At 39.1% G+C, this 27082-nt stretch overlaps 1 protein-coding gene and 1 long non-coding RNA gene across 2 annotated transcripts in view; one reads left to right on the top strand and one right to left on the bottom strand.

Annotated features, from left to right (window-relative positions):
• The window catches only part of LOC134759081 (uncharacterized), a 54698-nt gene that overhangs the window by 8692 nt on the left and 18924 nt on the right, over positions 1 to 27082 (top strand). The gene's annotated exons all lie outside the window — the stretch shown is intronic.
• LACTB2 (lactamase beta 2) overlaps positions 20017 to 27082 on the bottom strand; it is a 31980-nt gene continuing 24914 nt past the window's right edge. Inside the window, exons 4-7 of the mRNA XM_004047136.5 lie at positions 26780 to 26958; positions 23648 to 23796; positions 21299 to 21380; positions 20017 to 20654 (exon numbers count right to left, since the gene is read on the bottom strand). Coding sequence (XP_004047184.2) covers positions 20611 to 20654; positions 21299 to 21380; positions 23648 to 23796; positions 26780 to 26958 — 454 coding nt within the window. The 3' untranslated portion in view covers positions 20017 to 20610. The remainder of the gene's footprint in view (positions 20655 to 21298; positions 21381 to 23647; positions 23797 to 26779; positions 26959 to 27082) is intronic.

Here is a 27082-nt window from a genome sequence, read left to right as displayed (position 1 = left end):
AATGCAAAGTGAAAAATGGAAACAGGAAGTAGAATATTTTCAAGAAGTTTAACTTTGAAGGGGAGAAGAGAGCAGGGTGTGTAAATAAAGAGGAATAACGGAGTCAAGGTAGGTTTTGTTTTTGTTTTTTGAGTGATGTCACAGTTGAGCATGTTTATTAATAGATGGTAAGGAGGGGAGAGATGAACAGGCTGAAGACAGGGGGAAGAGGTGGGCAAAATGATGGACAGAGGTTTCTAAACTTTGGAATCCACTAGAACTTTACATAGGAAGGGACACTTCTTTTTACACTGAAAGGATGGAGGGAGGAGGAAAGGCTAGTAGAGACAGGGCAGTCACAGAATGACAGTGGATGTTCTTCCACGTGGATGGTGAACTCAGGAAGGGCACTGCAAGGAGAACTGTGAGCCAAGTTTCTGTTTTGAATTGTTAAAAATAAAAACTACAGGCAAAATACATTTAACAGAGTTTACTTGAACATTAAAGGTTTCAAGAAGTAGGCAGCACTCCAAACCAGAAGAGGTTCACAGAATTGTGTTTCAGCCATGTGAGCAGCAGGCTTTTATAGGCTGAACAAATAAAGAAATTACTTGGCTAGGCACAGTGGCTCACACCTGTAATCTCAGCACTCTGGGAGGCTGAGGTGGGCGGATCACCTGAGGTCAGGAGTTCGAGACCAGCCTGGCCAACATGGTGAAACCCCATCTCTATTAAAAATACAAAAATTAGCTGGGCGTGGTGGAGCACATCTGTAATCCCAGCTACTCAGGAGGCTGAGGCAGGAGAATCGCCTGAACCCAGGAGGCAGAGGTTGCAGTGAGCCAAGATTGTGTCACAGCACTCCAGCCTGGGTGACAGAGTAAGACTGTCTAAAAAAAAAAAAAAAAAAAAAGAATTACTTGATTGGGTCCAGCTAAACATTTCCCTTATTTGGGTACAATCTGTTGGAAGTCCTTAGAGGTAAGTTGGTGGTTTGTGATTGGTTAAGCTTAAGTGTCTGTCTACTGTTTCTATTGAATTGGGTTTTAGTTTGTTTGTGTAGGAGCCTAAGGTGTTCATTGGCCTTATGGCTGCCCAATTACTTATTTTTTTTTTAAATTTTATTTATTTATTTTTGAGACAGAGTCTTGCTCTGTTGCCCAGGCTGGAGAGCAATGGTATGATCTCGGCTTACTGCAACCTCCGCCTCCCAGGTTCAAGCAATTCTGCTGCCTCAGTCACCCGAGTGGTTGGGATTACAGGTTCCCATCACCATGCCCAGCTAATTTTTATATTTTTAGTAGAGACAGGTTTTGCCATGTTGGTCAGACTGGTCTCGAACTCCTGACCTCAGGTGATCCACCCACCTCGGTCTCCCAAAGTGCTGGGATCACAGGTGTGAGCCAGCGCACCCAGCCAATTACTTATTTTAACAGAATGAATGAGTGGAGAGTATCAGTAATAAGGGCCCAAGGAAATATGTCAGCAGGAACAGGGTTTTTTCAGGCATAGGGGGCAGTGAATGGTTTGGAGAGGGAGAAGGCTATTAGCCCCACCTCAAGACATACAAAGTTTGACAGAGGAAAGATGTTCATTTAAGAGGGCTGAAAGGGATTGGTGTTTTGAGGGGAGAGCCTGGTATATAGTTAAAGCAACTGGTGAGAGGGAATGTTTGGTGCAGTGGCAGAAGTTGTAGGAAGTTTATTTATAATGGAATGAATTATATTAGTTATAACTCTTTTAGTTGCAAGTGACTGAAATGGGAATATAGTGAACCAAAAGTTAAGAGAGTCAAAAGAAAAGCTTCAGGAGCCAGGGTGCATTGTGGATCTTAGGAAATAGAACGAGGCACTTGACTTCATTAGATTCTCTCTCTGCCTTTCTCTCTCTCTTTATTTTTCTTTTGTCTTCTGTTTCAGCTTGGCTTCACTTTTTCCTATTGTAAATGGACTTTATTTACATGGCAGAGAACATGGTCACTTGCTGGTTCTATCAGAACAATTCCAAGGAAAGACCTAAAGTAGGCTGGTTTAGGTTGCATGATCATTTCTGGGTCAATTATTGTGGCCCATCTTGGCCACATGCTTTTCCTTGTGGGTAGGGTTAGTTTAGTACCAGAAGGTGTGGAGGAACAAGTACTAGACAAGTAGGACCACCGTTGATGTCCTAGAGAACATGGTGTAAAGGATCTGGAGGTACAGGAACAGTGCGAGGTGGTTGGATCAGGGAACAAAAATCCAACAGTAATGTGAATGTTAGTGAATGAGAAGAATGGATGGAGTGACTTGTATTTGAGGCAATGGCCAAGGACTGTGGGCATATCTAGTAGGGTGATTTCTAAAATAATTTCAGCAATCACAGATAGAGGAAGGACTTCAGTTTGAATTTGTTGTACTTTCAAGAGGGTTCTAGTTCTTAGGAACAGACAGGAAAATGGTGACAGGTAATTGGTTCCTGGGAGGCTGGCACATTCTGGAGACAGCAGCAGTTTCTGGGGATGCTTCATAAGGTTATTATGCACTGACATCTGCCACGGACCACCAAGTAGAACATTTTCACGTGATGAGAATTAAACATTGACAACATCATTTTGTGCAAAATGCCTTCCCCAAATTAGAAGGACTTATGCCTCAGGGAATTTGTGACTGATGGAACTGAATAGATATCTTGTAGCCATCAAAAACTGGCATGTGGCTCAGTGCCTAGTAGAACCCAGGTCTTGGGGTGATGGCCAAGGATTCTTTGGAGCTCCTTCCTTGCTTGCATCAGTCCATGTGTTCCAAGACAAAGCTTATGGCACAAATTAAAACTACAACATATACAATTCTTTGCAGTTCCCAAAGCGCTTTTGATACATATTACTAATTTTAACTTTATATAAACCTAGAACATAATGTTATCCCTGTTTCAAATGAGGAGATAGAGGCTCAGAAAAATAACTTAAGGTTTTACAACTAAGTTTTAACTCCCAGGATGAAGAATGTGAATTTTAGCTTATAAAATTATGGTCAGATTATACTAAAGACTAAATATGGTACTTTGTGGCAATTAATTGGTATAAGTCAAAGTGAAATAATCATAAGGGAATATGTGAATGTACTGTTAACAACATCAAAATAAAATTAATATTTATTGGATGCCAAGCACTATGCCTAACACTACAAACTACTTATTTAATAGTGACAACAACTCATTGAGTCAGATCCTATTACCATTCCTTTTCTACAGATGAAGACTGATTAGACAAATATTACTAAACTGTTAATACCACCACCATGATAAATGGAAACAGGAATAGGCTGCATACAGGGAAATCAACTAATAGTAGTCGATTTTAATTAGGAAATGAGCACTAGGCTAGGGAAAGAAGAGAAAGGAATAAATCCTTGAGTCTGTCTAAGACAAATGATAGGTTTTCTCCCTGTGAAGCAAACCACTTTTATTTCTTAGGCCATTTATCCCTCCTTCTGAATATCACTTATACCAATCAGCATTTTCTTTGGTTTTCGATCTGCCTTCAAACTACATCCTCAAATTGTAGCATAAATATTTCCCAGTTAAGTGGAGTGGGGCTAAAAAGAAACAAAGGTGACAAAGGACTAATTCAGCTTGGGACATGGGAGAATGGTAATGCCATTTACCCACATGGTGTGTAGGGAAAGGGAGGTAATCAGGAAATTGTTCAGTAAGCTGAAAAGTTTGGTTTTAGATGCACTGAGTTTCTTCACATCCCTGTCTGGTCTTTGGGAGACAGCCAAATAAAGGATCCCTACAGACAGCAAAAGATTCAGGCCTGGGGCTTTGGTGAGTGATTCAAGCTAATCACACATTTGGAAATTATTCAGCATGGTGGTAATGTTAACACCACCAAAATGGATTAGCTCGTTGACATGGTGAATAAAAAGAAAGAACAATGCATTTAGTCTTGGGGGTGTCCATATGAAAGAGGCTTAAGGGGGATCAGGAATTTAATTACGTATCTGTCATTTTAATAGCAAATTTCAGAGTCCTTTTCAAATGGTAAGTTTCCCATAGTCTCCATAAAACTGAATGAGGAACTTTTTAAAAGTCCATAATATTCTTTTACTCTATAATCCTAGTAACTTATTTATTTTAGGCTTAAATGCTACTGCAAGGAATGTGCTGGTCTAAAAGACAGTACTATTAGGTTATTTCCTCCCATTTTGAAATGTATTAAAAACATACTAAATGAGCCAAGTAATATAATAGGGAAAGAAATGGAGAATAATTACATTAAATAACTGAATTCCAAGAATAATTGCTATAAGACTAGCTTCCAGGAAGCCAAGGCAAAAAGTGATCATGGAGAATTAACTAGATATTATCCCATGTAGAGTTTTGGAAACATGGCTAATTATCAGTATCACAAGGGCTGTCCCTCACCAGGAGAGTCCAGTGAATGGTCTTACAGCTGAGAAGCTGTGTTGTTTTAATTTAAAAGTTCCCCAGGAAATTCTGAGAATTAATCAAATTTGACAAGCACTACTCTAATAAAGGAAACATAGAAGTTCACAGGAGAGGCAAACTTTTTTTCTAGCTCTGAACTCAGAAAGAGATTTTGTTCCATTGACACTGAAGAACATTCGATAATAAAATAGACAATGTCCTCAATGGAATTTAAAAAAAACAGGTAAGATTTTATCTGTCTATTTTTTTTTATTTTTAATAGAGACAAGGTCTTGGTGTCACCTGGGCTGGAGTTCAGTGATGCTAGTTGTGGCTCACTGTAGCAAACTCCTGGGCTGAAGTGATCCTCCTGCCTCAGCCTCCCAAGTAGTTAGGACTACAGGTGTGCACCACCATGCCCAGCTAATTGTGCCTGGCTGATTTTTAACTTTTTTGTAGAGACCAGTATCGCAATGTTGTCCAAGCTAGTCTTGAATTCCTGGCCTCAAGCCAACCTCCTGCCTTTTGCCTCCTAAAGGTCTGGGATTGCAGGTGTGTACCATCACACTCGGACTTATATGTCTGTGTCTTTATACTGACTTTTGACAAAATAAAGGCCACCAACATAATATTAAATTACAATTCTGTTGCTGTAGTAAAAGAATCATCTGGGCCAGTTGTAAAAAACTGTACTCCTTTGGGGCCCAGAAATTTGCATTTGTAATAAGCCACCAATTGATAGTGATACAAATGGTCCAGGAACACATTTTTACACTGAGAGAATGGATGGTTAACAACAGTCCTTAGCATTTTAGGTTTAGATATCAAATGTTAAGGTATACCATTTGTAATAGACATTTTCACCATTTTTGAAAACTGAAGCAGGGTTAATCTACTTCTATAAGCTGGGAAGACTTCTGTGGTATAAAACCAGAACACTTCTGGTAAAACTTTTCTTCAACACTCAGGAAAATATTAAAAGCATGGGTTGCTTTATATGCCACTAGAGTAGATATTAGTCTCACTCTGAAAAGAAGAAATTCATACTCAATGGATTAAAACCTTTTAAAATCATGGGATAAAACATGGGAAAACGAATTTACTAGTCTTTTAGTAGAGATGCACTTTACTCAAAACATTAAAGAGCCAAAGACATCACTGTGTTAATACAACCATATATAATATAAGGTCATATATATATGGTCCTGAATTGCTGCAACCCAACATATTTGGAAACATCTGATTTGTAGCAACACGATTTTCAAGATTGGTCTTTATTTTCAAATACATCAGGAAAAAATATTCTTAAGGGGAGTGCTTCTTTGTGGTCATAGTCATCTCATACTTCTTAAAAACACTAGTAAAAATAAGTAGGGGAGTCTGCCATATAAATGTTGCATTCCTACAGATTTAGTAGTAACTTGACCACACACAGAGAAAATGTGGTGTTGGCTGAAGACTGAGGGATAGAGGCAGGGTCCTTTTTCTCTTTACTAGTTATCGAATCTAGTTACTAGTTACTGAATCCTAATTCAAGTCAACTCTCAGTGAGAGAAACTTGAACTATCATAGATTTTTTAATACTCTAATATATTGTGACTAAAAAACAAAGGTGGGATCTACCATAGACATACAAATAGCACCCTGCTGGATTCAGGTAACTTTGGATCTAGTTCTCTTTAGATGGTTTTCACACTGCAGTAAAGGTCATAGAAGTCTGACTCCAGTTCACCTTAATTCTCTAGGTCCTTTAGTCTAGATACTAAGTGCAGGATTTCTTTTTAGGGAAAACTTTGTACTTCAGAATAGTATCCATGAAATAATATGAATTTGAAAATTCCTATTTTTAAACCTAAGTGAGTAATAAATAAGCATGTACCTTTCGTTGTTTCCAATTCCTGATAGCTTTTGCAGGATAAAAATTCTAGGGCAAAAATGCTTATTCCACTGAACTAAAAAGTTGGAACCCATCCATTGCATACTATCAGTATTTTGACATTAAAAATTTAAATTTTTACCAAACTAATAAATAGACCTAATTTAAATATTAAATAGTAACAGCAGGAAAAACATTTCTCCATTCTCTCTCCTCCCAGTCCCACACTTCCCAAAGGCAATGACTAAACTCTTTTAGACATTTTTTTCTAGTATTAACCAATAAAACACTTCTACTACTTCTTGATTTGCCAATTTTAGGCTTTATTGACTTTCTATTATTATAGGTGATGATTTAGTATTCTTAACTTCCCACTTCCTATCTCCCGTTATCCTGTATCACCATTTTTTGGTCAGTGTTTACACTATTTCCTAAGAAAAAATGCAGAGGCAGAAAGTATTTCATGGTTATTTCCTTCCTTGCACTACTTTAGTTTTCTGGAATAAACAATTGTCTCATATTTTCTACCTGCGTAGTTTTCTATGAACTCATTATTTCAATTGTTCATCTAGAGCTGTTGTATGACCACCAGCAGTTTTTTTTTTACCCCCAGTGCTCAACTATATCAGATAATATATTGGTTCCATTTTTCCCCTGGAGATCTCTCTCTCTGAAGCTCCCCCTTCCTCCCGCTCCAATCTGGAGAAGGCTCTGGGCACACCTTTGTCTTGTAACTTCCTCTTGGCATTTTTCTGTGGTGGATTTACTATTTCAATTTTGTGCTTTCCTTTTTCCCCATTTTTCTAGAGTATTATCATCCTGCAGTTCTCTAAAGAGAGTTGCATGGCAGATACACTTTTTGAGTCCTTACATTCACACATAATTAATTGGTCGGTTATACATTTCTAGGATGCAAATAATTTCTCCCTCAGATTTTTAAAATTCATTAGTTATTTGAGATGGGGTCTTGCTATGTTGGCCAGGCTGGTCTCAAACTCCTGGCCTCAAGCAATCCTCCCATCTTGGCCTCCCAAAGTGCTGGGATTACAGGTGTGAGCCACTGCACCCAGCCTTCCCTCAGATTTTTGAAGGCCTTCTGTCCTAATACCCATTGAGCACTGAAAACGTCAGTGCCATTTTGATTTGTGTTCCCTTCTAAGTGATTACAAATCCCTAATCCTACCACCACACCTACAACCTACAATCTCTTAAGAGCTTCTCCTTATTTCTGATGTTCTGAAATTTCACAATGGTATGTCTTGGTTTGGATTGTTTTATCTTTTTTACGTTGTTGGATATTAAGTAGACCCTTTCAATTTAGACTCATCTTGCAGGTCTGGGAAAATTTCTTATATTTCTTCTTTGATAATTTCTGCCTATTTTCAGTTCTTTTTTTGGGGGGACTCATTACATTAATATTTTACTTCCAGCTTGCCTCCTAAATTCTTCTATCTTTTCTATTTTCCATTTTTGTTTTTTGTTGTTCTATTTCTAAAAAATTTCTCAACTTTGTTTTTCAAACTTCCATGTATTTTGGTTATATATGTTTTTATTTTCCAAAGCTTTTTCATAGAGCTATTTTTCTTTTCCTTTTATTTTTCCCTTTGAGACAAAGTTCCACTCTGTTGCCCAGGTAGGAGTGCAGTGGCATGATCACAGCTCGCTGTAGCCTCAACCTTCCAGGCTCAAGGGATCCTCCCACCTTAGCCCCCACAGTAGCCGGGATTACAAGAGCGCCATCATGCCCACCTAATTTTTTTTTTTTAATTTTAGTAGAGAGGAGGTCTCACTATGTTGCCCAGGCTTCTTGTGAACTTCTGAGCTCAAGTGATCCTCCTGCCTGGATCCTCCCAAAGTGCTGGAATTACAGGTGTGAGCTACCATGCCTAGCCTCTTTTACTATTATTTGAATATATACCTCTATATTTATTATTTTTTATTGGGTCTGGGAAAGGAGTAGCAATAATAATAAGCATTATTTCAAAGAATAATGCTTAATGTTTAAAAAAACTGTACATAATGTTAATGGCTTTTAATGTGGATTGTTGGGGATTCAGAATGTTTAAAATTTAGCATTATGAGTAATTTCTCTGGATAAAACTGGTAACAAGCACTTTGTTGATAATTTAATGTTATATCATCCAATAATGGACAAAATAAGCATAAGCAGCACATAAAATAGAGTCCTCATTTACTACTGTTGACCTTCCTTTTTCAGACACCTCTTTTGGCTGATAAACACTACTCCCCCAGTGATTGTCCTGTGCTTGATTCAATCTTTCTAATCTTCTTTGGCAGCTTCTTTTCCTATATACAGTAGTCCTCCCTTAACTGTTGGGGATACATTCCAAGATCCCCAGTGGATACCTGAAACTGCATACCAAATAGCATCAAACCTTATATATACATTGCTGTTTTTTTCCTATACATACATATATACATACCTATGATAAAGTTTAATTTATAAATTAGGCAGAGTAAGAGATTAACAATAATAAAGTAGAACAATTAAAACAGTATCCTGTAATAAAAGTTATGTGAATGTGGTCTCTCTCTCTCAAGATATCTTATTGTTCTGTACTTAGCTATTTTTGGACCCAGTTGACTGTGGGTAACTGAAATTGCAGAAAGTGAAACTGCAGATAATGGGGGACTACTGTATCCACCCCAAGGTTGTCTACACACACTCACCCATTGCTTCAATTGCAACCTCAGTGCTGATGACTTCCCAATCTCTATCTCTAACCCAGACCTCTATCATAAACTCCTCACTGTAGACTAGTTCTCACTAGTTCCCAGTGGTCATCTACTTCCCCATTAGATTCTATGAGACAGCTCAGGCCTTTAATTTTCATTAAAATGTTTTATTATTTATACTTTAAATAGGCAATATATTCAAATAATTCAATTCCTAAAGATATAAATGGGTATACTGTAAAATTTCCGGTCCTATCCTCCATCCCTTAGCCACTTAAAAGTTCTCCTCCTGGGAGGGAACCAATGTTATTGGTCTTTTAATATTTTTGATATCTTTCCAGAGATATATTCTGCATACACAAGTAAGTCCACTTTTATGTGCCCCCTCCCCCACTAGTCACTTTAATTCCAAATTTGTTTTAAAAGGCACCAATGCAGGTGGAACCAAGACTTTCACAACCAATATTTCTTTTTATTATTATTATTATACTTTAAGGTCTAGGGTCCATGAGCACAACATGCAGGTTTGATACATAGGTATACATGCGCCATGTTGGTTTGCTGCACCCATCAACTCGTCATTTACATTAGGTATATTTCCTAATGCTATCCCTCCCCCAGCCACCCACCCCACAACAGGCCCCAGTATGTGATGTTCCCCGCCCTGTGTCCAATTGTTCAGTTGAACAATTCCCACCTATGAATGAGAACATGTGGTGCTTGGTTTTCTGTCGTTGTGATAGTTTGCTGAGAATGATGGTTTCCAGCCTCATTCATGTCCCTGCAAAGGACATGAACTCATCCTTTTTTATGACTGCATAGTATTCCATGGTGTATATGTGCCACATTTTCTTAATCCAGTCTATCATTGATGGACATCTGGGTTGGTTCTAAGTCTTTGCTATTGTGAATAGTACTGCAATAAACATATGTGTGCATGTGTCTTTATAGTAGAATGATTTATAATCCTTTGGGTATATACCCAGTAATGGGATTGCTGGGTCAAATGGTAATTCTAATTCTAGATCCTTGAGGGATCGCCACACTGTCTCCCACAATGGTTGAACTAATTTACACTCCCACCTACAGTGTAAAAGCATTCCTATTTCCCCACATCCTCTCCAGCATCTGTTGTTTCCTGACTTTTTAATGATTGCCATTCTAACTGGCATGAGATGGTATCTCATTGTGGTTTTGATTTGCATTTCTCTGATGACCAGTGATGATGAGCATTTTTTCATTTGTCTGTTGGCTGCATAGATGTCTTCTTTTGAGAAGTGTCTATTCATATCCTTTGCCCACCTTTTGATGGGGTTGTTTGTTTTTTTCTTGTAAATTTGTTTGAGTTATTTGTGGATTCTGGATATTTGCCCTTTGTCAGATGGGTAGATTGCAAAAATTTTCTCCCATTCTGTAGGTTGTCTGGTCACTCTGATGGTAGTTTCTTTTGCTGTGCAGAAGCTCTTTATTTTAATTAGATCCCATTTGTCTATTTTGGCTTTTGTTGCCATTGCTTTTGGTGTTTTAGTCATGAAGTCCTTGCCCATGCCTATGTCCTGAATGGTATTGCCTAGGTTTTCTTCTAGGGTTTTTATGGTTTTAGGTCTAACATTTATGTCTTTAATACATTTTGAATTAATTTTTGTATAAGGTGTAAGGAAGGGATCGAGTTTCAGCTTTCTACATATGGCTAGCCAGTTTTCCCAGCACCATTTATTAAATAGGGAATCCTTTCCCCATTTCTTGTTTTTGTCAGGTTTGTCAAAGATCAGATGGTTGTAGATGTGTGGTGTTATTTCTGAGGCCTCTGTTCTGTTCCATTGGTCTATATATCTGTTTTGGTACCAGTACCATGCTGTTTTGGTTACTGTAGCCTTGTGGTATAGTTTGAAGTCAGGTAGTGTGATGCCTCCAGCTTTGTTCTTTTGGCTTAGGATTGTCTTGGCAATGCAGGCTCTTTTTTGGTTCCATATGAACTTTAGTTTTTTCCAATTCTGTGAAGAAAGTCATTGGTAGCTTGATGGGGATGGCATTGAATTATAAATTACCTTGGGCAGTATGGCCAATTGCACTATATTGATTCTTCCTATCCATGAGCATGGAATGTTCTTCCATTTGTTCATGTTCTCTTTTATTTTGTTGAGCAGTGGTTTGTAGTTCTCCTTGAAGAGGTCCTTCACATCCCTTGTAAGTTGGATTGCTAGGTATTTTATTCTCTTTGTAGTGATTGTGAACGGGAGTTCACTCATGATTTGGCTCTCTGTTTGTCTGTTACTCATGTATAGGAATGCTTGTGTTTTTTGCACATTAAATTTTGTATCCTGAAACTGCTTAAGTTGCTTATCAGCTTAAGGAGATTCTGGGCTGAGACGATGGGGTTTTCTAAACATACAATCATGTCATCTGCAAATAGGGACAATTTGACTTCCTCTTTTGCTAATTGAATACGCTTTATTTCTTTCTCTTGCCTGATTGCCTTGGCCAGAACTTCCAACACTATGTTGAATAGGAGTGGTGAGAGAGGGCATCCTTGTCTTGTGCTGGTTTTCAAAGGCAATGCTTCCAGTTTTTGCCCATTCAGTATGATATTGGCTGTGGGTTTGTCATAAATAGCTCTTATTATTTTGACATATGTTCCCTCAATACCTAGTTTATTGAGAGTTTTTAGCATGAAGGGCTGTTGAATTTTATCGAAGGCCTTTTCTGCATCTATTGAGACAATCATGTGGTTTTCGTTGTTGGTTCTGTTTATGTGATGGATTATGTTTATTGATTTGCATATGTTGAACTAGCCTTCCATCCCAGGGATGAAGCCGACCTGATCATGCTGGATAAGCTTTTTGATGTGCTGCTGGATTCAGTTTTCCAGTATTTTATTAAGGATTTTTGCATCGATGTTCATCAGGGATATTGGTCTAAAATTCTCTTTTTTTATTGTGTCTCTGCCAGGCTTTGGTATCAGGATGATGCTGGCCTCATAAAATGAGTTAGGGAGGATTCCCTCTTTTTCTATTGATTGGAATAGTTTCGGAAGGAATGGTACCAGCTCCTCTTTGTACCTCTGGTGGAATTTGGCTGTGAATCCATCTGGTCCTGGACTTTTTTTGGTTGGTAGGCTGTTAATTATTGCCTCAATTTCAGAGCCTGTTATTGATCTATTCAGAGATTCAACTTCTTCCTGGTTTTGTCTTGGGAGAGTGTATGTGTCCAGGAATTTATCCATTTCTTCTAGATTTTCTAGTTTATTTGTGTAGAGGTGTTTATAGTATTCTCTGATGGTAGTTTGTATTTCTGTGGGATTGGTGGTGATATCCCCTTTATCATTTTTTATTGTGTCTATTTGATTCTTCTCTCTTTTCTTCTTTATTAGTCTTGCTAGCGGTCTATCAATTTTGTTGATGTTTTCAAAAAACCAGCTCCTGGATTCATTGATTTTTTGAAGGTTTTTTTGTGTCACTGTCTCTTTCAGTTCTGCTCTGATCTTAGTTATTTCTTGCCTTCTGCTGGTTTTTGAATGTGTTTGCTCTTGCTTCTCTAATTCTTTTAATTGTGATGTTAGGGTGTCAATTTTAGATCTTTCCTGCTTTCTCTTGTGGGCATTTAGTGCTATAAATTTCCCTCTACACACTGCTTTAAATGTGTCCCAGAGATTCCAGTACATTGTGTCTTTGTTCTCATTGGTTTCAAAGAACATCTTTATTTCTGTCTTCATTTCGTTATTTACCCAGTAGTCATTCAGGAGCAAGTTGTTCAGTTTCCATGTAGTTGAGCGGTTTTGAGTGAGTTTCTTAATCTTGAGTTCTAATTTGATTGCACTGTCGTCTGAGAGACAGTTTGTTGTGATATCTGTTGTTTTACATTTGCTGAGGAGTGCTTTACTTCCAATTATGTGGTCAATTTTAGAATAAGTGTGATGTGGTGCTGAGAAGAATGTATATTCTGTTGATTTGGGGTGGAGAGTTCTGTAGATGTCTATTAGGTCTGCTTGGTGCAGAGCTGAGTTCAATTCCTGGATATCCTTGTTAATTTTCTGACTAATTGATCTAATATTGACAGTAGGGTGTTAAAGTCTCCCATTATTATTGTGTGGGAGTCTAAGTCTCTTTGTAGGTCTCTAAGAACTTGTTTTATGAATCTGGGTGCTCCTGTATTGGGTGCATATATATTTAGGATAGTTAGTTCTTCTTGTTGAATTGATCCCTTTACCATTATGTAATGGCCTTCTTTATTTCTTGGGGAAGTTCTCCTGGATAATATCCTGAAGACTGTTTTCCAACTTGGTTCCATTCTTCCCATCACTTTCAGGTACACCAATGAAACGTAGATTTGGTCTTTTCACATAGTCCTTTATTTCTTGGAGGCTTTGTTCATTTCTTTTTACTTTTTTCTCTAACCTTGTCTTCTCGCTTTATTTCATTAATTTGATCTTCAATCACTAATACTCTTTCTTCCATATGATCGAATTGACTATTGAAGCTTGTGCATGTGTCACGATGTTCTCTTGCCATGGTTTTCAGCTCCATCAGGTCATTTAAGGTCTTCTCTACACTGTTTATTCTAGTTAGGCATTCGTCTAACCTTTTTTCAAGGTTTATAACTTCCTTGCGATGGGTTCGAACATGTTCATTTAGCTCAGAGAAGTTTGTTATTACCGACCTTCTGAAGCCTACTTCTGTCAACTCGTCAAAGTCATTCTCTGCCCAGCTTTGTTCCATTGCTGGCAAGGAGCTGTGATCCTTTGGAGGAGAAGAGGTGCTCTGATTTTTAGAATTTTCAGCTTTTCTGCTCTGGTTTCTCCCCATCTTTGTGGTTTTATCTCCTTTTGGTCTTTGATGTTGGTGACCTGCAGATGGGGTTTTGGTGTAGATGTCTTTTTTGTTGATGTTGATGCTATTCCTGTTTTTTAGTTTTCCTTCTAACAGGTCCTTCAGCTATAGGTCTGTTGGAGTTTGCTGGAGGTCCACTCCAGATGCTGTTTGCCTGGGTATCAGCAGTGGAGGCTGCAGAACAGCAAATATTGCAGAACAGTAAATATCGCTGCCTGATCATTCCCTCTGGAAGCTTCGTCCCAGAAGGCCACCTGCCTATATGAGGTATCTGTCGGCCCCTACTGGGACGTGTCTCCCAGTTAGGCTACATGGGGGTCCGGGATCCACTTGAGGAGGCAGTCTGTCCATTCTCAGAGCTCACACGCTGTGTTGGGAGAACCACTGCTCTCTTCAGAGCTGTCAGAGCTGCAGACGTTTAAGTCTGCAGAAGTTGTTTGCTGCCTTTTGTTCAGCTAAGCCCTGCCCATAGAGGTGGAGTCTAGAGGCAGTAGGCCTTGCTGAGCTGCGGTGGGCTCTGCACAGTTCAAGCTTCCTGGCCGCTTTGTTTACCTACTGAAGCCTCAGCAATGGTGGATGCCCCTCCCCCAGCCAGGCTCCTGCCTCGCAGTTTGATCTCAGACTGCTGTGCAAGCAGTGAGCAAGGCTCTGTGGGCGTGGGACCCACCGAGCCAGGCACAGGAGAGAATCTCCTTGTCTGGTGGTTGCTAAGACCTTGGGAAAATTGCTGTATTTGGGTGGGAGTGTCCCATTTTTCCAGGTAAAGTCTGTCACGGCTTCCTTTGGCTAGGAAAGGGAAATTCTCCGACCCCTTGCACTTCCCGGGTGAGGCGACACCCCACCCTGCTTCAGCTTGCCCTCCATGGGAGGCACCCACTGTCCAACCAGTCCCAATGAGATGAACCAGGTACCTCAGTTGGAAATGCAGAAATCACCCGTCTTCTGCGTCGATCACACTGGGAGCTGCAGACCAGAGCTGTTCCTATTCGGCCATATTGGGACAGATCCCCCAATATTTCAAATACTGAACATATATCCCCTAACAAAACACAAGTATTGGCTGGGTGTGGTGGCTCGTGCCTATAATCCTAGTACTTTGGGAGGCTGATGCTGGTGGATAGCTTGAGTCTAGGAGTTCTAGAGCAGCCTGGGCAACATGGCAAACCCCATCTCTATTTTTTAAAATAAAAGTTAGAGCAAAAGTATCCTTCCAAGCACCCCCAAAAATAGAATAGGAGGGAAAGACTGATAATAATGAGAGTTTTCCTTCTCCAACATTCCCTGAAAATTGGCGGCAGGTCTCATTTTGATGTGTGTGTTTATAAGCACAGACTTTGGAGGGGGCACTGATAAACAGCACTGGCAGAAATAAGACTATCTGCCCTTGATTCTTTTCACATGTTCTCCAGGATTCTACCTTCCCTGCTACCAGCCACTTCACTAACTTTTTCTGGAGAGATGACTTCAAAATACTCAAAGTCGCAAGAGAAATACACAGAAACGATTAATGTTGCACAGAGTTGACCCAGTCATTCTGTAAATTGCTGCAGAAAAATTGGATTTATTTATTATATATTTTACACAAATTAGAAAGAAAGCAAAGTTATTTAGTAAGGTAACTATATTCGTCCGGAGTCTTCCTGTGACAGTCTTCTTCTGGGAACAGACTTTGCTCACTCCAGCCACAGGGGTAGCTGGGCTAAATGCAGTACCTAATGTTTCCTTGACCACAGGGACTGGTCTAAGGAATGGGTAATGAGCCAGTGTAAATCACTGAATTCTTCCCCTAGGGTTTTTCATCTCGAAGCTAGACAAACCAGCTTTTTCTGCTGGTTATAGAGTGGTGAGAATATGAGCCTAGAGGCCAGGTATGGTGGCTCATGACTGTAATCTCAGCACTGTGGGAGACTGAAGCAGGAGGATTGCTTGAGCTCAGTTCAAGACCAGCCTGGGCAACATGGCAAGACTTTATCTTTACAAAAAAAAATATAAATAAAAATTAGCCAGGCATGGTAGCCTGCACCTGTGGTCCCAGCTACTGGGAAAGTTAAGGCAGGAGGATCACTCAAGCCCGGGAGGCAGAGGTTGCAATGAGCCGTGTTTGTGGCACTGCACTCCAGCCTGGGTGATACAGCAAGATCCTGTCTCCAAAAAAAAAAAAAAAAAGTAACATGAGCCCAGAGCTCCCATAACCATGTCCATGTCCTTCATCATGTGAAGAACCCAGTTGACTGTGGGGTCTCTTACTTGCAAAGATAAATAGAGGTGAGAGGTTTGGGGTTGTATTGATGGGATGTAAACATCTGTTCTTGTTCACAGGCCTGGCTCTGCTCTACCCTTATTCTTCTCAGGTTGGTTACATGTGCCAACCAACTTCCCCTTTTGCTTAAGCTTGTTGAAATAAGTTTCTGTTACCTGTAACAAAATGTATCTTATCTGCTTAGCTCCAGTTCCATATATCTGAGTGCCTACTAGGTATCTCCCTTTGGGTGTTTCCTGGTACTTCAAACTTGTATCTGTAGTAAAATGCATCTTTCTTCTCTTCTGTACTCTACCTGTCCCATTTCCTCTATTCTCTCAATCTGGTTACCAACATCTACCCAGCTGCCCAAGCCAGAAATCTATAGCTCTTCTAGACTTCTCTCTTTCTGCCTGATCCCCCATCTCTCAATATCTAATAGGTTTCTAAGTGCTATTCCTCTTCTTAAATATTTATCCTATCTCTTATCCCCTATTCTAGTATCCTTGATACCTCTTCTGTTTTTTTCCTTCCCCCACTATACTGAAAAGACCAAATCTCAGAATGCTTATGCTCCCCACTGCCTCTGTTCAATGGGGTCCCTGTCCCCTTCTGATAAAACTTCTCGTCCCAGATGATTGGTCCAGAGCAGTCAGCATAAAGGCTGGTCAGTAACATATAAGAAAGTGTGGCAAGAAAATTCTCTCAAACAGAGAACAAACCCACCAATCAGATTGTTTTCTATGAGGAGATCAGTACCCGAGATACAAAGAGGGCTACTCAGTTGCCAAACAGAGGCTAAAGATATGCAGAGAGAAGGCAGAGGTGACGACGACAAGCAGGCTTCGGAAACTCTTGAATAAACAGAAAATGAGTCAGCCAAAACTTCCGGGTGTTCTGAACGGAAGGTAAAGTGATTGTCTGAAGTAATGGAAATGAATAGAGGAATGAAATCACCATAATAGAGGAGGGCCAACTCTTGCTGTGAGGATACAACAAAATAACACTAGAATTGCCCCAGAACCTGAACTGCTTTCCAATTCCTAAAGTATATATACTCCAATCTGTATGAAGCATGGCTGGATGACAATACGTTGCTTTCTGTGTGAATTCTGTGTTCCCATGAGATTCTTGTTATCCCTATGGCCTCAACACACAGTACCATAAATTCTAGTTGTATAAATTAGTTCCCCAACCAAATGATGCTCTGCCATATCTGTTTATATGCATACACGATTTCCTCCAATTAGAACAATTCCTCTCGTCTCCCATACAAATACCCCTAACTTCGTCTGCCTACCATGTACTCATCTTTTAAGACTGAGCTCAGGGTCCTCTAAGCAGCTTTCTATAACTCAGCCAGGTTAGCTCCTCTTCCTTTACTCTAGCACATGGTAATTGTATGTCTTCATAACTAAAATATGAGCTTCTTTTGTTTACCTTTGTATCCCCAGGGCCTGGCCCAGTACCCAGGACAAAGCAGACATTTAATGAATGCCATTGTTTTGGTTAAAGCTCTCAGTTGCTAGACTCTTTCCATAAACAATAAATGTACTAGCCTTCCATTATCACCCCTCTTCCAATATATCTAATTGCAGCCTGCAGTATCTGAAGTGGGCCACGGTACTATAAAAAGACAATAATTCCATGGCTTTTACGTAAGATTTCCTCAGCTCAGAATGCCCTTCTCACCCCTTTTCCCCAATTTCCTCCAAGAATAGAAGTAGGAAGCCCAGAATTGATTGCACTAGTTCAGGCAAGAGAGGACCATGGCCTGGACTAAGGAGTATTGGTGGGGTAAGAGGTAGTGATACATTCTGGAGGTGGAATAGGCATTACATACTTGGTGAAGATTTGGTTACAAGAGGAGGAAGAGAGGCGTATCAAGAATGAATCCTAGAGTTTCAGACCAGCCTAGCCAACATGGTGAAACTAAAAATATAGTTCTAATAAGAACCAGTTCAGTTTCTACTAAAAATACAAAAATTAGCTGGGGCTATAATCCCAGCAATTCGGGAGGCTGAGGCAGGAGAATCGCTTGAATCCAGGAGGCAGAGGTTGCTGTGAGCTGAAATCGCACCACCGCACTCTAGCCTGGGCAACACAGTGAGATTCTGTTGCAAAAAAAAAAAAAAAAAGAATAAACCCTTTGGCCTCAGCCTTGGCTGCACTGTCGGCTTCCCTGGTTTTGAGGCTTTTGGACTTGGACCGAGCCAGGCTACCGGCTTCTCTTTTTCCCCAGCTTGCAGATAGCCTATTGTGGGATTTTGTCTTGTAACTGTGTAAGCCAATTCTCCCTAATAACCTCCCTTTTATATATACATTTATATTATTGGTTCTGCCCCTCTGGAGAACCCTAACACAGTATCATTCAGTGACATCAAGTACATTGACAGTGTTTTGCAATCACCATTACCACCTATCCCCAGAACTCTTTTCATCTACCCAAACTGCAAAACTTCTTACGTGAAACACTATTTTCCCATTTCCCCTTCCTCCTATTCCCTGGTATCCACCATTCTTCTTTCTGTCTGTATGAATTTGACTACTCTATGCACCTCCTATAAGTACTATTGTATAGTATTTATCCTTTTGTGACAGGCTAATATCACTTAGCATAATGTCTTCAAGGTTCATCTATGTTGTAGCCCACGTCAGAATTTCCCTCCTTTTTAAGAAGAAATAATATTCTGCTGTATGTGTATACCACATTTTATTTATCCAGTCATCCTTCAATGGACATTTAGGTTGCTTCCATCTTTTGGCTATTGTGAATAAAGTTGCTGTGAACATGGATGTACAAATGTCTGTTTAAGTCCCTGCTTTTAATTTTTTGGGTATATAGTCAGAAGATAAATTGCTGATCATATGGTAATTCTAAAGGTTTTTTTGAGGAAGTATCATACTGTTTTCCATAGTGGCTACACTATTTTATGTTCCCGTCAGCAATGCACAAGGGTTCTAATTCCTCCACATTCTTGCCAACACTTGTTATTTTCTGTTTTTTTTTAAATTTTTAATTTTTAGTAACAGCTATCGTAATGGGCCTGAAGTGGTATCTCAGGGTTTTAACATTTATCTAATGATGAGTGATGATGAATATCTTTTCATGTGCTTATATAGGCCACTTGTATATCTTTTTTGGAGAAATGTCTACTCAAGTTCTTTGTCTATTTTTCAATCAGGTTGCTTTTGTTTTTGAGTTTATAAGTTATTTTGTAATAAGAACCAGTTCTAGGAATACGGGTCTAGGTCTTCAAAGCATGAGAATAAGTGTATTAGGATGGCATGAAAATGCTAGGGACCTTGGGAAAAGAGGCAGAAAGAGGTGAAGCTGCCAAAGGAAATTAAAAAAATTTTAAGTCTGGCTGGGTGTGGTAGCTCATGCCTATCATCCCAGCATGCTTGGAGGCTGAGGCAGGGGGACTGCTTGAGCCCAGGAGTTCAAGACCAGCCTAGGCAACATAGTGAGATTCTGTCTGTATAAAAAATAAAAACATTAGCCAGGTGTGGCGCTATGTGCCTGTAGTCCCACCTATTCAGGAGGCTGAGGTGGGAGGATTGCTTGAACCTGGGAGGTAGAGACTGCAGTGAGCGGAGATTGTGCAATTGCACTCCAGCCTGGGTGACAGAGAGAGAGACACTGTCTCAAAAGCAAACAAATAAAACAAAAAAAAATTTTTAAGTCTCACTCTTTAGGGAAGAGTAAACAAAATACACTCAGGATTCTGGGCTTATTTTAGTATTGTAGTTTGAGAACTGTATAAGTTAAGTAAGCATTGGTGGACTACCTTGTGAACCTAACCACTATATAAGAACACTACTTATATAAAAATATAAAAAATGCCCTATCTTATAATCCTTTAATTTAAATGTAAACTTTTGGTACCTAATTCATGTATAAGCTGATGACTATTTACATACTAAGATTTAAACTTGGAAAGTATGTTGGTTGCATTAATGGATTACAGAAATAATTATTTATCATATAATACTTTAAATTGGGAATTTAATATTTTTCAATCACCAAAAATTCATTTGCATGAATCATTTGTGGTATACCAGAATAAGAAAATACACATGATACAGAGTTATGGAACCAATAGATAGTCATGATATAGTTGATAGAAACATCAAGACAAAGCAATTATGTACAGATAGAGACAAGGGTTGAGGAAAGAGTAAAGGTGCATAGAAATCTGTGCTGTTAAATAAAGTAGCTATAGAAAACAGTATAACTGATCACTAGTAATAGATAACTAACGACCAAAAATAATATCAACTTTAAATTAGATAAATTTTATCATTTTTAAAGTAATCATTTTATTTAATCTATTGAAAACTGATAAACTATTAGATTATGAATTTTTGGTAAAATGTTAGAAGACAAGGTTAGAGAAATAACCTATCATATGGTTGTATAGTGTAATTTACATATTTTAGCATAAATATAGCATTATTTTAAAGTATATCTAGGGTTATTTTTAATGTTTTATACTTTTATATTCTCTATAAAATAATCTATAGTTAAGAAAACATACCATTCTCTCAAAGCAAAATAAAACAAAGCTTTCTTTAATCTGAAACTAAAGATGAGCTTTCCATTTCTTGTCAGGATCCGTGTTGCTAACTGTAGGAAGAAAATCAGAGAGTAAAAATTTAACAATAGATAAGTAAATGCACTGAATTTTAAGTTACCTTGTGGCTAGAAAAAGCATTCATTCTTAAAATAATTTTGTTGCTCAATATAAAGTTGGGTATTTTCGGTACATGTAAAAACATTGCTAAGGCTTCTACATCAAATTCAAGCTTAGAATTCTGGATTTTAAGGATTACATTTCTATAAAGATTATTAGTTTGACAAACTAACACTAGGAAATAATTACATAATTACTGCTTTGACATCTCTAAGTTTACTACCTTTACCACTGTTTAAAACCTTTGGCTGTTCCCAAATCTACCACATGTAAAATTCTTCGTGGTTTTTGGGTCCGGGAGAAGAGAAGTTATCTTCCTGCTACATGTCTTTGATTGCCATTCTGGTGGGTAAGGATTGGAATTCCAACTGAGATTCTAATTCCCCTGGGAGCTTTTGGTTCCAACTTGTGGTCCACTGGCCCTGTGCTACTGACCTTCCTAGCACCTGTCTCTCCAACTTAAAGTGATATTCACGGGAGAACTCTGATGGGTATTATTTTTCCTCGAAGGAAACTAAGGCATCTGTAAAAATATTTTAAATGCTGGTAATAGAAGAAAATTTGGAAGCATACTCACATATTTTTCCTTCTTTTTCCAGTTTTTTCAAATGAAGTAAGAGATTATGTTTAGCCATTTCATGTAAATTCTCAGGAGTATTCTAAAAGAAAAATGAAGGTGAAAAAAATTCCTTTTTTTTAAAAAAAAGAACACAGTTAATTTTTTTGAAAGCTTTGAAGAAAAGCAAAATGTAGCAAAAGTTTATCTTAAACACATTTTTTTTTTTGAGACAGAGTCTCGCTCTGTCGCCAGGCTGGAATGCAGTGGTGCATCTCGGCTCACTGCAACCTCCGCCTCCCAGGTTCAAGCAATTCTCCTGCCTCAGCCTCCCAAGTAGCTGGGACTACAGGTGAGCACCACCACGCCCAGCTAATTTTTGTACTTTTAGTAGAGACGGGGTTTCACCATGTTGGCCAGAATGGTCTCGATCTCTTGACCTTGTGATCCACCCGCCTCGGCCTCCCAAAGTGCTGGGATTACAGGCGTGAGCCACTGCGCCCGGCCTATCTTAAACACATTTTTAACTTGTTTAACATTCTTAACAATTTCACTTTGTATACATCTTGTTTTATATTCTATATATACTCCTATAGATAGAATAGGTTGTAAGCTCCATAAAGACAGTAGCAGTATCTTTTTTTTTGAGACAGAGTTTCACTCTTGTCACCTAGGCTGGAGTGCAATGGCGCGATCTCGGCTCACTGCAACCTCCACCTCCCAGGTTCAAACTATTCTCGTGCCTCAGCCTCCCGAGTAGCTAGGATTACAGGTGTGTGCCACCATGCCTCGCTAATTTTTGTATTTTTAGTAGAGATGGGGTTTCACCATGTTGGCCAGACTAGTCTCGAACTTCTGACCTCGGGTGATCCGCCCGCCTCGGCCTCCCCAAGTGCTGGGATTACAGGCGTGAGCCACCATGCCCGGCCCGGCAGCAGTATCTGTTTTGTTCATTACTGAATATTCAGTGTTTAGCATAATAATACATAGCAGAAACACATTAATATTTTATGAATGAATAAATGTAAAATTATTCTTAGAAAGTTTTCATGATGCTACAGACAGTTGGCCCTGTAATTTATTTATTAGGTTACAGGGTAATATCTTTGTATATTTTAATTTAAATTTAATTTTTTTAAAAAAGTTTTTGGGCCGGGCGCAGTGACTCATGCCTGTAATCCCAGCACTTTGGGAGGCTGAGGCGGGTGGATCACCTGAGGTCGGGAGTTGGAGACCAGTCTGACCAACATTGAGAAACACCATCTCTACTAAAAATACAAAATTAGCTGGGTATGGTGGCACATGCCTGTAATCCCAGCTACTCGGGAGGCTGAGGCAGGAGAATCGCGTGAACCCAGGAGGCAGAGGTTGTGGTGAGCCAAGATGGCGCCACTGCACTCCAGCCTGGGCAACAAGAGCGAAACTCCGTCTCAAAAAAAAAGTTTTTGAGATACGGTCTTGCACTGTCACCTAGGCTGGTGTGCAACGGTGCGATGTAGGCTCACTGCAGCCTTGACTTCCCAGGCTCATGTGATCCTCCCATCTCAACCACCCGAGCAGCTGGGATCACAGGCATGTTCCATGACACCTGGCTCGTTTAAAAAATTTTTTGTAGAGATGAGGTCTCACTATGTTGCCCAAGCTTGTCTCGGACTCCTGGGCTGAAGCAAACCTCCCACTTAGCCTCCCAAAATACTGGGATTACAGGGGTGAGCCACCATGCCTGGCCACAAAAGCTTACATTTTTAACCTCTAAGCTATGCTGCCTACACAGCAGACATCTAATAAACATTGGCTGAAAAACTGAATTATACTGACTGCTATATAGTGCTGTCAATACAGTGATATTCTCAGAGGCCAGTGAGGTGTAAGGCTCTTTCCCTACATACTATTTTACTCATGTTCTTTGATTTTTTTTTTCTTTTTCTCCATTGTTTGGCATTGCTACTACTTCTCACTGCTTTGCTACTACTTCTCACTGTTAACATTCCAATATTTGTGTCTAGCAGGTCACCCCTCCTCTCTCGGTGCAGGCTAGGACACAAGATAATCAAGATGGCTAGAATAATGCAAAAATTATTACAAAATGTAATCATCAGGCTGTTGGTAGTTTCTCCTACATAGTTAGGCAGTTTCTCCTACATAGTTAAGTATATAAAGTTCAATGATGGCTCGAAATGGCTATCTTTGTTCTCTAAGGCCAGTTTTTGTTTAATTTTAGCACTGTAGAAAGTTTAGGCTGCTGGTCTCAAATCTAGAAAAGTGGCATAACTTCTGATCTGGGATATAAGTTTATCATTTCTATAGTCTACTAAATAGATAATTCTAATAAATTTGTGGCTACATACAAATAAGAAAACTGAAAATTACCTTGTAAATAATTTTTACAAGCTCCATTACTGTAAATGATTTCTCAAAGTTCTCACGAAATAATGTAAGAATTTGCTGCTCTCGAATATTTCTGTGAGAAATGTATTGTTGAATTTTAGCTTCAGCATTATGAATTACTGGGCCGTGTCCTGAATTAAAATAATTATAAGAGTTACTTCAGCCAGATAAAAAAATACTAAGTACAACAGAAGCTAACTCACTCTATTTAAAAATAATTCATATGACATATCGAAAAAGCATACTAAATGTCAAATATGAAATATTTGGAAAGCTATACAGGTGAAAGACGTTTAAAAATTATATACAATACCCCCCAATTAGAAAATTATAGCAAATACAATCTATAGAAAATATTGTGTACATTAAAAATATGGAATAAAAATTTAACAATAAAACACAGCAATACAAATAGCAACTACAATAATAACAATAGGTAATGTTTATGGAGTGCTCACTATGTGCTAGGCACTGCCCTAAATGCTTAACATACATTATTCTTACAAGAATCCCATGAAGTAGGTACAATTATTACACATTTCTTATGGTAGAAAGTGAGACATACGGAGGGTAAATAATCCGTCCACAGTTATATAGCTAAGAAGGGGTGGAGTTAGGATTCTGACAGGATCTCTTAACCACTCTGTGCTCTTGACCATTAGGCTAAGCTTATAAAATACTGCAAAAGGACAATGTAAAAAGCAGTTTCATGTATATGACCAAGCTCTATTAAAAATTCACAAGACCCACAGTAAAACTTTAAGAATCCTATGTATAGGCTTCTGTATGTCAGAAATTTTGACAACCCAGATTGTTATACTATAATTTACTTCCCCTTTAAGACAGTACACATTAATATTATATATTATATAAGTCTGCAAGAATGATGTTCTTAAATATTTGAGAACAAAATATCCAGAAGCAGGCTAACCTATTACGGGATCTGGTTAGACACAGACCTATCATTTATTTGCTGTGTGGCTAATAAATGAGGAAGTATCAGAATCTCTCTAAGCTGTTTCTTCTGCTGTGTGGTGAGGAAACCACTACCTACTTTACATGGGTTTTGGTGAGGATGACAACTGTAAAGGCCCCTGCACAAAACCTGATGGCTAGAAGACTTTAATATATGGTAGCTATGGCTACAGAGCATAATTTACATATAAACAACTGCTGTGCTAGTAAGCCAGTTCACTGGATTCACTAAAGCACTCTAGAATCTTTACCTAGTAGCCTCTCATTAGCTTAGCTTGAATGTGAATTCACTGAACGTCTGCCCTCTTCGCTTTAAAAATAGCTGTCTTTAGCAAAAATAAAGCAAAACAAACAAACCCCCCCAAAGCTATCAGCCCACAATCCTTTAATGTCATCATATTAATCTAAATGCCCAGCTCTACTGCATGTTTTCTATTCCCCCAGCAGTAGGAACTCATCGCAGAGTGTAAATGTGTTGAAGATACTGGATGGACGGATCTTTCAATGGCTTGGTTAGGAGCAAGTTAGAAGAACTTAGAAAATTAAGTGACCTAGTCCCTTTTTCCTTTTGGGCCTTTTTGTTGGGTCCTGTGTCTTTCTTAGCTTTATTTTTTTTTTTGAGAAGGAGTCTCACTCTGTTTCATGATCTCTGCTCACTACAACCTCTGCCTCCCAGGTTCAAGTGATTTTCCTGCCTCAGCCTCTTGAGAAGCTGGGATTACAGGTGCCCACCAAGACGCTTGGCTAATTTTTGTATTTTTAGTAGGGATGGGGTTTCGCCATGTTGGCCAGGCTGGTCTTGAAGTCCTGACCTCAGGTGATCTGCCTGCCTTGGTCTCCCAAAGAGCTGGGATTACAGGCGTGAGCCACTGCGCCTGGCCATTTCTTAGCTCTTCAGATGAAGGAGAGATTGATATTGTAGAACAGTCTAGTGAGATCTGAGACACTAACATGTTTCTTTTTCTGGAGAATGGAAATAAAGATACCATTTTATAGTTGATATAGAAGCTACTGGTATTTCAATATTGTAAATTAAAAAAACTAAAGCTCAGAGGTCAAACATTACCCAAAGTTACACAGCTAAAATGTGGTCCAAATAAAAATCAAGTTAACAAAAATAACGGTGGTTTATGGAATGAAAACATTTTCCCATTTCAATGTAAGTTTATGTCTTTTTAACAGTTCTATTAATAACTGTATGTTGAAAAATAACCCTCATATCTTTATCAAAAGTTATTAATATGGCTCTTGGCCTTCTCTTTAAGTTTAACTGCACAGCTAGACAGGACTTAGGGGTGTATTTTCTTTTTTTTTTTGAGACAGAGTTTCGCTCTGTTGCCCAGGCTGGAGTGCAATGGCGGATCTTGGCTCATTGCAACCTCCACCTCTCAGGTTCAAGCAACTCTCCTGCCTCAGCCTCCCGCGTAGCTGGGATTATAGGTACCTGCCACCATGCCTGGGTAATTTTTGTATTATTAGTAGAGACAGGGTTTCACCATGTTGGCCAGGCTGATCTCGAACTCCTGACCTCAGGTGATCTGCCCACCTAGGCCTCTCAAAGAGGGGTATATTTTAAAGAAGTAGTTAATATGTTTTTTTTTTCCCCCAGACAGAGTCTTGCTTCTGTCACCCAGGCTGGCATGCAGTGGTGCAATCTCGGCTGACTGCAACTTCCACCTCCCAGGTTCAAGCGATTCTCCTATCTCGGCCTCCCAAGTAGCTGGGATTACAAGTGTGCGCCACCACACTCAGCTAATTTTTTTATTTTTAGTAGAGATGGGGTTTCACCATGTTGGCCAGGCTGGTCTTGAACTCCTGACCTCATGATCTGCCCACCTTGGCATCCCAAAGTGCTGGGATTACAGGTGTGAGCCACTGAGCCTGGCCTTATATGTTATCTCTTCAAGGCCAAATACATACAGAGACAAGCCAAAATGAACTTTCCTCATCATTTGACACAAATGGTTTGCTAGGTTTGAAAAACTACCCACTTTGGCATGCCTGTATACCCAGCGCTTTGGGAGGTTGAGGTGGGAGGACTGCTTGAGGTCAGGAGTTTGAGAACAGCCTGGAAAACATAGCAAGACCTTGTCTCTATTTAAAAATATAAAAATATAAAAAAATTTAAAAATTACCCACCTGGATATATAATATCAGCTTTGATTTTCAATAACTCTTTTAAAGAGTTCATATAATCATAGAGGTCTTCAAATACCGTTGTTCCTTCCCCTAGGATGCAATCTCCAGAAAAGATAGCATTTTCCTCTTCTAAGAGTAGAGCCATGTGATCATCAGTGTGGCCAGGGGTATATAGAACTCTGGTTGAAAGAAGAAATAAGGAATAATAACAATTATGAACTCAAGCTTAGAAGAAATTTTGAGAAGTAAATTATTCTGTATCCTTATCTTTAGATACAAATAAACAGATGAGTTAAAAAGCTG

Source organism: Gorilla gorilla, chromosome 7 (assembly GCF_029281585.2).
Source record: "Gorilla gorilla gorilla isolate KB3781 chromosome 7, NHGRI_mGorGor1-v2.1_pri, whole genome shotgun sequence".
In the NCBI taxonomy this organism is placed as follows: Eukaryota; Metazoa; Chordata; class Mammalia; order Primates; family Hominidae; genus Gorilla; species Gorilla gorilla.
The sequence above is the reverse complement of the archived record's forward strand: the minus strand, read 5'-3'. Positions and strand labels throughout refer to the sequence as shown.